The 11,993-nt window shown below is 36.3% G+C and overlaps 1 protein-coding gene across 1 annotated transcript; it reads left to right on the forward strand.

Moving 5' to 3' along the window:
* Positions 1-3,302: 3,302 nt before the first annotated feature.
* On the forward strand, positions 3,303-10,162 carry LOC110934007 (probable leucine-rich repeat receptor-like protein kinase At5g49770). The gene is made up of 19 exons (XM_022177203.2): positions 3,303-3,784; positions 4,881-4,998; positions 5,094-5,165; positions 5,242-5,316; positions 5,623-5,694; positions 5,874-6,035; positions 6,118-6,189; positions 6,271-6,342; positions 6,479-6,550; positions 6,640-6,708; positions 6,820-6,894; positions 6,997-7,068; positions 7,157-7,291; positions 7,376-7,848; positions 8,350-8,499; positions 8,571-8,710; positions 8,827-9,046; positions 9,221-9,456; positions 9,544-10,162. The coding sequence occupies exons 1-19, from the start codon at positions 3,688-3,690 to the stop codon at positions 10,042-10,044; spliced, it is 2,883 nt and encodes a 960-aa protein (XP_022032895.2). The 5' UTR covers positions 3,303-3,687; the 3' UTR covers positions 10,045-10,162.
* The last annotated feature ends 1,831 nt before the right edge of the window (positions 10,163-11,993 follow it).

Genomic DNA, 11,993 nt, shown 5'->3' on the forward strand with positions numbered 1-11,993 from the left:
AAATGATGGTATTTTGCTTTTTAACTTGGGTGTTTGTGGTCTGGTTTGAAACTGTCGGTTAATGGTATGGTGTCATAGTTGTTTTTTTTTTTTTTTTTTTTTTTTGTGGCATTAACCCGTCACACAACATGCGTTAAAAAAACATAAGTACCTGCGTTAACGCGTGGGCATTTCTACTATTTTATTAATGTTCCATAATTCAACCTGTGTAATAAGATAAAACTTTGAATCTGTGCTTACAATAATGCATTAAATCTTTGTTACTCTCCTACTATTTTATTAATGTTCCATAATTCAACCTGTGTAATAAGATAAAACTTTGAATTTGTGCTTACAATAATGCATTAAATCTTTGTTACTATTTTATTAGTTAACAAGATCTGTAAAGCTCATAGCGTGGACATACTACACTCCGATGCTACGAATAAGAACACTAACAGGAATACTATACACTGTAACACGAGTGTATTGATAAACTCATAGGAAACGAGCACCGCGTTGTACATTATCGCCGCTGCCGCATCACGCGGGTTTTCTACTAGCACACTCTAAAACACATCAAGTTTTTGGCTAAAAAAACAAGCGATGTGTAGTCAAATGCTTTAGTTCTCTTCTCCCACTTGAACCCATGTCTTCAACAAAACAAACAAAGAACTACAATAAACAATAAAATATTGGTTTTTATCTTTAAAAGACATCATAACTGCCCATTGGGTGTAATTCGCCTCTTTCAATTTTGGGCATTGAAGAGATACATTCTCTTGCTCGTGGAGTGACGTTGATGCACTTCCTTCTTTTTCTGTCATGCCTCCTTTCTTTCTCGCCTTGCTTTTCTTGCCTATCTTGCTTGTGATCAGATGATCCTTTTCTTAACCGTGTAGATCAAATTTCTTACTTAGTACTTGCGTCTGGCCAACTTGCTAACCAGGTTCTTGCGTTTTCTGACCGACTTGCTAATCAGATTTTTTATGTACCCTGACCCACTTGCTAATCAGGTTCTGACCGACTTGCTGATCAGATTCTTGCTAACTTGCTGTTGCGAATGAGACCAAAACTATCCAACCAACTTGCTAATTGGACTTAATTTGATCGACCCGCTGTACTTGCTTTTTCTTGCTTTGACCAAGAATGGTCGTTTCTTGCTAGACTGAATCGTGATGATTCGACGTGCTACTTGCTATTTTGAACCAAACGGACCTGAACTTGCTATTTGAACCAAGAATCGGTTTGACTTGCTAGAACCGATACGGGTTCAATTTCTTGCTATACGTATCGTTTATTGATTCGAAATTTACTTGCTACTTTAGAGATTTTCAAAAAATTTACTTGTAATTTGTGTTGGAATCATTTTCTAAAATATTGATTTGATCAGATTATATTTAAATTCACATGAACTATCAAAAAAAGTCAAAATATAGTTTGTTGTCTTTTGCAAGAAGACAAACAATTTGAAAAAAATAAACAAGTCTGACCTTTTAGAATTTGTTTAAAACTTGTTCCTTGTTGACTTTCTTTGCTTTTCAAATAACGAGACTAATGAATTTTCATAAAAACATTCAGAACTGAAAAACAAAATCTGTCCTTTACGATGACGTACAAACTTCGATTCACTTTGATTCCAACACAGTTGTATTCTATTTTAAAAGAAACTTCTGATATGGTTTCGATGATGATCACTATCCCTACTTGTTCGCTTTCTTGTGGTTCGACTAAATCAAAAGAAAAAAAAAAACGCACTTACAAAATCGAACACCGTCGCCCGGTTCTCTGATTCACTCGGCAAACCCAGATTATCGTTTTTTGCTCGTAATCTTGCACTGAGATTTTCTTTCTTGCTTCCTGGATCGATTAACGTGGTGCTCTGATACCACTGTTGGTAATCGAACTTGCAAATCACAGGTTAGAATATAAAGAATTGAGAATCAAAGAACAATAACTTGCTTGTATTGAATGAAAAATGATGATTACAATTTACATACACGAACCCTATATATACTATACGAATAGATGCGATTGTAGAGACATATCTTTTCACGAACGACTCTTGAACTTGTGGTTGAGATTGATCTTGAAGAGGTGTGTCTCCTTGTGAAAAATCATGTCTCTTTGTTTCTGTGATGTTAGGCGTCGAACTGAACAGGTACGTCTCCTAGAGATGTCGCTTGATTAAGTTTGTAGGTTACAAACTTTCATCTTGTCGCTTCCGGTCCTCACACTTACTAACTAATCTAATTACAACATAAAACTAACTAATACTAATTACAGAACGACCCCTATACCTATATTTAGTTTAAAACATCAATAAAAATTAGACAAAATAATCTTTGACTTAATGTATATTCCCATAAGATAATACTATGATGAAAATGTTCTCTATGTGTTACGTTTATTTTAAAAAGGTTATTGATTTAGAACTCACTGAGTATAGTATAGCTGACTTTTAGTATGCACCTTAGGTTGATGTTTAGGTATTCTTGGATGCTGGATGGCATGGACTTGAAAGCTACCATACCCTGTGGATGGCAGCCCGTTGATCTATGTTATGTTTTAAATGATGTGTTTAATGACGATGTATTAGACTTAGATGTCATGTATATGCATGATTTCACTGCATTTGAATGAATTCTCTGTTTTAAGAACAATGTGCAAATAGTAAATCCAACAGATGAGACCTTCGGGTTTGGGATGTTTCAGTTAAGTATTTAAGTTCTTAAATTAATAAATTTACCTTATAAAAGTTTATATATTTATACATTTATAAAACTTTTTCAAATAAAAAGAAAACATTTATAAAACTTTTATAAATTTATTTTTAAAAAATAAAAAATCTTTATAAAAAATTATATAGTATTTATCGTTTCAAACTTAAACAGAAGAGGAAAAAAAAAATATTGGGGCCCCACATGGATTCATCTATGAACATTCGTCTCGATGAACAATCAACCCAACAACACAAATAAACGTGACCACACAATGCGATGTCCGTGAGTTTGCCCTTGCACACGGTCTCTGTGGCGTTTGTCGCCCTGGTGCTCTAAGAGATTTCTGATTATTTAAAAGTGTAGATATCCTTAATTGACATAAAAAGAAAAGAATGTGCCAAAATTGTCATACAACTTATATCTTTTTTCTGTTGTCACGTTATTTTTATAACTAAGCTTGTTTAACATATCAATTTTTTCTTCAAGTCAATTTAAGAAAAAAATGAACCATAATTTTCATATTTGTTGGGGTGTTTTATTATTCCCTCGTACAGTATTATTAAATTATTATTATATTTTGTGGTGAAAGTGAGATGTTAGAGCCATTTCATTTTCAAATGTGATATAGCCAATACTTACAATGAAGCCAATTAAGATGCTGATCCGAAGAAGAAGCAGACAAGTAAAACTACAATATATTATGTTTGTTCGGCTGATGATGAACGGAAAAATATTCTTAAAAACAAGGTTTCATTGAGATTTATGTTGGTCGGGCGGAGCAACCAGCAAAACATTCCATCTGTCAATTATCAGTTGAGACTTAAAATATGCTGACTATAATTTATTTTTCATCATCTGTCGGACATCATGCCTTCTAGTGATCTAAGCTAACCAAATTACCCTAATCATATAAACACAAAAAATAGTTGTTCATCGGTTGGTTACTCGCTTCAGGAGTCATTGAAGATTTTGTTTAACTTTCTCCATGGAAGCCTGCTTATGGCGGGTATCGTGGTGGTGTTGTTTGTTATTTATGGTGGTGGAAGTTCAGGTGATCGTTGCTGATACTCATTCTGGTGACGGTAAGTGATTATCCGGTGATATTGTAGTTTACTCTCTTTAACTGAAACCAAGAGATAAAAGTTAACAGAAATTTGGTTTACTAAAGAATCTAACATGAGACTTTTAATTTGAAATAAATAATTATGGAAGGGCTGTTACATATTTTTAAACACTATTTTCTTTCAAAAAGTCTAGGTTTCTGTTGACAACATCCAAAGAATTGTTTTAAAATCTCTAAGAACCAATTACCATACATAATATGTCATGTTAGTCAAAATATGAGAGGTCACAAAATCAGTCTAACATTTAGCAACTGCCCTTTCGGTCGTTAAAATCCTTCGCGATTTCATTTCCGCCAAAAAAGGTCGCAAACAGATAACAAAGGTTTCTGCGAACGAACTTTCAGACATAAACTGGTCAAAAATGTTATGTCTCGACATTTTTATGAGGATTCCGGCGCCACGTATATTACCCTGGCGCATTCTGTAGGGCCAAATTTTTTTTTTAATAACTTGTAATGTTTGAACTTTAGAAAAATATCATATGTTATTTTAAATAAAATTGGTATAATAAACGAGTAAACATGATAATCAAGCTATTTGTGAAACAAGATACACACTTTTTTTAAGTCGCGGAGAATAAAAACTCTCCCTAGTTTTTGTTGGGGAAGATGACCCATATTGGCAGCGGAATTTGCAGACTTCGTTCTCACCGTGTTCTCCATTATTACGTGCAGAAATGAATAACAAGAACTGAATGACAAAGAGTGTGTGTGTGCAGAATTGAACAATCGAAAGGACAAATCTTAAAAGAACAGAAATGTCTTGGTAACCGGAATAATGTGGTTCCCGGCAATATTTAAACTTACATAATTGGCGGTTAATTTAGGCGGGTAACTGCCATTGCAGTTTAACTTGATTACCTAACCCGCTTATCATCCTACAACCGCTTATTATCTAAACTAATAAGAGATCATCCTAATTATAAGTTATACATACGTACATATCCGAATAATAACAAATATATCATAACTAGTTTAATAATTCTAACAGTTTTAAAACTAGTTTTTATGAAATAATATGGTTCAAATTTAATAAACAAACTTCACATATGCAGCGGCTGTACTCCGAGCGTTGAAAGATCAGTGGCAAAACATACCACCGAGCTGGAAAAGTTCAAATGACCCGTGTTCATGGGAAGGTGTCAACTGCACCAACACCAGGGTCATTGCACTGTCGGTCTATCTTCCTCTATCTTTGTAATAATAATATGATCTTAAGTTTTAAGTTTTAACTTGTAGCTAGACCGTATGTTGTTGTTCTTTCACAGGAGCTTGTCAAATATGGGCTTATCCGGTCAACTCGTTGGTGACATTGGTGGCCTCTCTGAACTAACATCCTTGTGAGTTTGTAAACCTTTTTTTTTATCAAATGTTATTGATCAACTCGTATCTGACAAGATTTTATGTTTATGATAGGGACTTATCGTCTAACCGTGATCTAACAGGCCCAATCTCTCCACGGATAGGAGATCTAGAAAAACTCGATACATTGTAAGTTTAGACATTGTTTCTAACATGCGTCAATACGTTACAGAAACTATAGTGGCGGAACAACAACATTTTAGACGGTCCAACTCATGCTTTTATTATAACGAAATTCCGACTTTTATATACAAATATTAAACAAATTTTGTTGACTGGGGGTCAGTGGACCCTCGACCCCTTGTTCCGCCCCTCACGTAATCTAGTGATGGCCATGCATGCAGTCAAATTTGTTTTGTAAAAATAAAAGAAATGATATACACATGTTAACTTGGATCAGCCACTAATTGAAACTTGTTAACATTTTGGTTTCAGGATACTAATGCATTGTAGCTTCACCGGTAGCATTCCTTCTGAACTCGGAAACCTCAAGGAGCTAACATTTCTGTAAGATAGATTCTTCCAAACAATGCTACAACAAACATTTTTGTTTTGTTTTTTTTTTTTTTTTTTTTTTGTTGTTTTTTACTCGACCCATGTTTATACAATCCATTTTGACCCCACTCGTATCCCCCCTTTTTTCCTACAATAAGCTCCAACTAATATATTCTATCTATGATCAACAGAGCTTTGAACACGAACAACTTGACTGGGCAAATCCCTCCGTCTTTGGGATATCTATCAAAACTTTATTGGTTGGACATTGGCGAGAATCAATTGACAGGATCGATTCCTGTTAAAACTGTCGGGTCACCAGGATTGGATATGCTAAAAAAGGCTAAACATTTGTGAGTATTAATATTAATTGATCTTCGCTGTCTTTCTTGCAATATCTTGCTAAAATGTTGTCTGATTATCGTGCATTGACAGTCATTTCAATAAGAACAAACTCTCCGGATCTATTCCTTCTCAAATTTTCATCGACATGGTTCTAATACACGTGTAAGTTGTATCAACTTATCATACTTTTGGAACATTTCATCAAACATATTATGATGAACGGTTGTGATTTTGCAAGCGCAGACTGTTCGACGGGAACCAGTTTACAGGACAAATCCCTGACACAATTGGAAATGTCTCGACACTAGAGTCTCTGTAAGTACATATCAACTTAGCAAAATACAGATTATCTCTTCAGACTGTTCAAAATTTGCATAAAACTGTAAAAAAGTCAACGGCCCAAGATATAATTATGATGATGATGATGATGTTCTTGCTTGAATGGCAACAGTCGACTTGATAGAAACGCATTGGAGGGTAAGGTTCCATCAACACTGAACCAACTCACAAATCTTGGCGAGCTGTGAGTAAAATTTTGTATTCTGTTATAAACATCTTTGACTTTGACTATTACTTGAACTTTGACCTTTTGTTTTTCTTGTCTGTTCATAGACATTTAGGCTACAACAAACTAACAGGACCTTTGCCTGATCTAACTGGGATGAATGCTCTAACTTCTGTGTAAGTGAACTGTCTGAAATTTAAACAACAAATCAAACTCTTCATTCGAACTTATTATTCGCGTTAAATTACCCAAGATTTGAACATTTGTGAAACATACTTTTTATTTAGTGACTTGAGCAACAATAAGTTTCAAGAATCTGATCCTCCACTCTGGTTTTCGACGTTACCATCGCTAAAAACACTGTGAGTTTTCATTTTCAACCCTAATATACATAAGCTTTATTTCTCATGCATGATATAAAGGCCATCTTATATTCAAGAGTTTGTTTATGATGTCATGATCAGCATTATGGAATTTGGATCACTCAAGGGGAAGCTACCAGAAGCCTTATTCAGTTTATCAGGAATCGAACAAGTGTAAGAACAACAACAGAGTTATCAGTTTAAATTATATGATCTTCTATAACTAGAAATCACATGTTTAGTTCTCCGAAATGATCAACAGGTCATTGAAGAACAACAATCTAAATGGTACTCTGGATATGGGCGGCAGCATAAGCGATGACTTGCAAACTGTCGATTTGCAAAACAACAAGATTGACAATGTAACACTCAGTAGTGACTACAAAAACGATCTCGAGTAAGAACAACTTTTTATATAAATATCTCTATATGATGTGCAATTTTGGCCACAATTAGGATTGTCGTTTGTATGAATTTTTAGACTTTATGGGAACCCGGTTTGCAATAAAACCCTTGGGCAGACGCTGTATTGCCAACTCCGACAATCAACCTCAGGATATTCTACAAGCTACCCAGATTGTAAAGGGAGCAAACCATGCCGGTCTGATCAGAAACCAAGTACTCTAAGATGTGAATGTGCTTATCCATATGAAGGCAACATGTTCTTTCGAGCGCCACCTTTTCGGTATTTATCAAACGACACCTTGTGGCATTCACTAGAATCCAGCCTTTGGACAAAACTAGGCCTCGCTCCAGGCTCAGTTGCTCTCCAGAACCCGTTCTTGGACGTCAATGATTATCTTCAAGTGCATGTTCAATTCTTTCCATCAAAAAGCAAGCATTTTACACGATCGGAGGTCCAGAAAATGGGGTTTTCCTTGAGCAAGCAGACTTACAAGCCGCCAGCAGAATTCGGACCTTATTATTTCCTGGCTGATCCTTATACTTTTGCAGGTGAATCTTGACGTTTTCTATTTAGTTAGGGTGATGTTATATGTACACCACCCCACACAAGCATGCTTGTCACATCATACGGGTCATATGAGGTTATACGACCCGTATAACTTTTGCAGACCGCAAACCTGTCATATCATACGGGCCGTATAACTTCTGACACAACACACCACTATCACATCAGTCAATTTCAGAAAAAAAGCTTATGGCGCGTAGTATAACACCTTTTTTATATGTGGGCCCGTATAACATTTTCTCCATGCCATATGAGTCGTATATGGTTATACACCCTGTATGATTTGGCGAAAATATTATAGGGCACGTATAACCTGTGAGTGGTGTGTGGATAGTATCTCAGTTGTGAGTATGTTGTGTGCTGATAGTTCTGCCCTTTAGTTATTGTCATCTACCCATTTGACTGAACTTAAATAGTCACATCTATATGAAAATTTAACAAATACAGATATGGTGAGAGTTTTGAGTTATTTTCATATGTTGCAGATGGTAATGGAGGTGGTATTGGTGTTGGTGCTGTGATTGGGATGTCCATTGGTTGCGTCCTTTTGATCATCGTGCTTATAGCGCTCGTGTTATACGCTATTCAACAAAAGAAACAGGCTAAAAAGGCCATCAGTTTAAGCAAAACTTTTGGTAAGTTTTATCACTCCTATCATACTCATCAATATGCCTTTATCATGGCTGATTTCAACTGTTTTCAACAGGATCATGGGCTCCAAGTACCAAAGACAATGGAGGTGCACCACAGTTAAAGGGAGCTAGATGGTTCTCTTATGATGAACTCAAGAAAAGCACAAATAACTTCTCTGAAACTAATCTCATAGGATCTGGTGGCTATGGGAATGTATGTATATGTATACACACACATGCGCACGTGCACACACACACCTTTGAAAACCAAAATTTTGAAACAATCTTTGTTGAATTAGTTGTGATCTGATTTCATGGCTAATTTCCTAGGTTTATAAAGGAGTGATCCCAGGTGGGCCAATGGTTGCAATAAAAAGAGCTGAACAAGGATCCATGCAAGGCGGGTTCGAGTTCAAGACGGAAATCGAGTTGCTTTCACGAGTCCATCACAAAAACCTTGTTGGCCTAGTCGGGTTCTGCTTCGAGAAAAAAGAACAGATGTTGGTTTATGAGTATATGTCTAAAGGAACCCTTAGAGAAAGCTTGTCAGGTATACATCCATTAAGGCTAACAAATATTTTTTTCTAGTTTGGTTCCTGTTTTAAGCTTGTTTCATCCTGATTAAATATATGGGTCATGAGCGCGCGTGTCTTAATTTGAAAATTATAAGTACTATAAAACAATGTCAATTGAAGTTTCAAATTCAATGAACAAATGATTGCAGGTAAATCAGAAACTCGTCTAGATTGGAAGAGGAGACTTCGTGTGGCTCTCGGTTGCGCGAGAGGACTAACTTATCTACATGAGCTTGCTGATCCTCCTATTATCCATAGAGACATCAAGTCGACTAACATTCTTCTAGACGAAGACCTCACAGCTAAAGTTGCTGATTTCGGGTTGTCTAAACTAATTTCAGATAGCGAAAAAGGCCATGTCTCGACACAAGTTAAGGGTACCCTGGTATGCTACTTCTACTCCTTTTTAGCACATATGTATAAAGATCATATTAGTTTAAATTGTTACAATGATTTCTTTAAATGTTTATAGGGATATCTCGATCCTGAATACTACATGACACAACAGTTAACCGATAAGAGTGATGTTTATAGCTTTGGTGTGGTGATGCTTGAACTAGTAACGGCTAAACTACCTATTGTAAAAGGGAAGTACATTGTGCGTGAGGTGAGACTAGCTATGGATAAAACCGACGAAGAGGAATACGGATTAAGGGAACTGCTTGATCCAAATCTCAAGGACTCTTTCTTAACGGGATTTGGGAGATTTATACAACTAGCAATGCAATGTGTTGAAGAATCGGCTGCAGACCGTCCAACCATGAGTGACATAGTGAAAGTACTCGAGAATATTTTAAAAGGCGACGGGCTCCACACATCTTCATCGTCTGCATCTTCATCTGCTACTGACTTTGGATCGAGACGAGTTGCCTCTAAGCATCTATATAATGAAGCTGGGCTCCAAAGGATCGATAGTGCTTCATTTGACTACAGTGCTGGATACAATATCTCAGCTAAAGTTGAACCCAAATAACTCATGTTTTTATATATTGCTGTTGGCACAAATATAACTTTGGTTTGTAATAAATTGTTAAATTTGTATACTATGTCTCTTAACATTTTTTTGAATTGATGAACATTCATCTGGTTAAGTTTAAGGCTCTTGAACATCGAGGAACCCATTGCAGTTTCTTGAACGCTTTTATCGACATGTATGACCTGACCTCTTGGCACATTGCATTGCTACCAACGAGTTCAACAACTACGACAATATGGATGGCTTTTTGGGTAGGGTGTCAATCGTGTCATATTGGCGAGATGTATTGTTTATTAGATTAGTGGTGTAGATATAATTAGTTAATGATAGAGGGTACTAGAATGTAACTTAGTCTATATAATCTATATTGTAATCAGCAATCCATGAATAGTACGATACCATGATTTAATTTGGTATCAGAGCCCCAAAGCAAAACACGCTCCTTTTTTCTTCTCAAAAACAAAAAAAAAATTCGACAACTACTCAACCCTATTGCCGCCAATACTGGCCTAAACCCTACTGCCACCAATCTGCATCTCACTGTTACGACCTTCTGAATCTTCAGAATAGCAGCAACAATCTTCTGCAATCTTTTGACCAGCAGTAGCAGCAACAATCTTCCAACAGATCAGATCGACAATATTCTGCAACTTGAATAAATCTCATGGCTGCCATCACTTTATTTACTAATCAAGAAAAAGCGACCTATCAATCTCACAAGTTTGCCTTCTCTCTTAAACCTACGAATTATGGCTATTGGAAGCAAATGCTTGAACCATTCCTAATTTCTCATAACCTCTTCGGTTATGTAGATGGAACGATACCCTTTCCACCTTCTAAAGTCACCAGAGGGACCATTAGCACCGACAATCCAAGTTATAGTCCATGGGTGAAGAATGATGCTCATGTGCGCTTACTGATCACATCTACCATCTCTGAGGAATCGTTTCAGCATGTCCAAGGGCAGACCACTCGTGAGATATGGTTGTCTCTTGAACGTGCCTATGCACCGGTTTCCTCATCTTATGAGTTCACCCTCAAAAGTTAGCTTCTTCGAATAACTATGAAAAGTGATGAAAAACCTGCAGAATATTTAAGTTGTGCTCAGGAATATGCAACCGCTCTAGCAAACATAGGTGAACCAATAAAGGATAAGGATCTTGTCATGCTTACGGTTACCGGTCTTCGTGAGGAATATTATAGTCTCAAGCAAATTATGCTACTCATTCTGATGCTAGTTCACACCGGAGCTTTAACTATCTTCCTGACACTGGAGCTAATGATCATGCTGCCACAGATTTTGAGAGCCTTTACAACTCTGAGGCCTACTATGGTAATGATTCTCTCTTTGTTGGTAACGGTCAACCATTACCCATTTTAAACTTTGGTTCGACAAAAGTTTATTCCCCAAATAAAACCCTTACACTTTCTAATAACCATCATGTTCCTCAACTTAAAAGAAATCTTTTATCTGTTCAAAAGTTTTGCGTTGATGATAATGTTTTCTTTGAGTTTCATGCCTCTTATTTTGTTGTGAAGGACGAGTCTACATGCACCATCCTCCTAACGGGTCCAAGTGAACATGGATTGTACTCCCTTCGCCTTCCTCAGCTCAAGTCTCTTCCTAAAGTCGCCTTTACTGCCTTCAAAGCATCGTCCACCATTTGGCATCAACGACTTGGACATCCTCATGCTCAAGTTTTTCGTTCTATTGTTTCGCATTTTCATTTACCTGTTTTAGACAAGTTGTCATCTTCGTTATGTACTTCTTGTCAAATGGGCAAGTCTTCAAAATTATCATTGTCAAACTCCAATTTTCATAGTGCTAATATTTTGGACTTAGTTTATTGTGATGTTTGGGGTATAACTCCCACTTTATCATTTGATGGTTATCGATACTTTTTAATATGTGTTGATCATCATTCGAAATATATGTGGTTCTACCC

This window comes from Helianthus annuus, chromosome 4 (assembly GCF_002127325.2).
Source record: "Helianthus annuus cultivar XRQ/B chromosome 4, HanXRQr2.0-SUNRISE, whole genome shotgun sequence".
Taxonomy (NCBI): domain Eukaryota; kingdom Viridiplantae; phylum Streptophyta; class Magnoliopsida; order Asterales; family Asteraceae; genus Helianthus; species Helianthus annuus.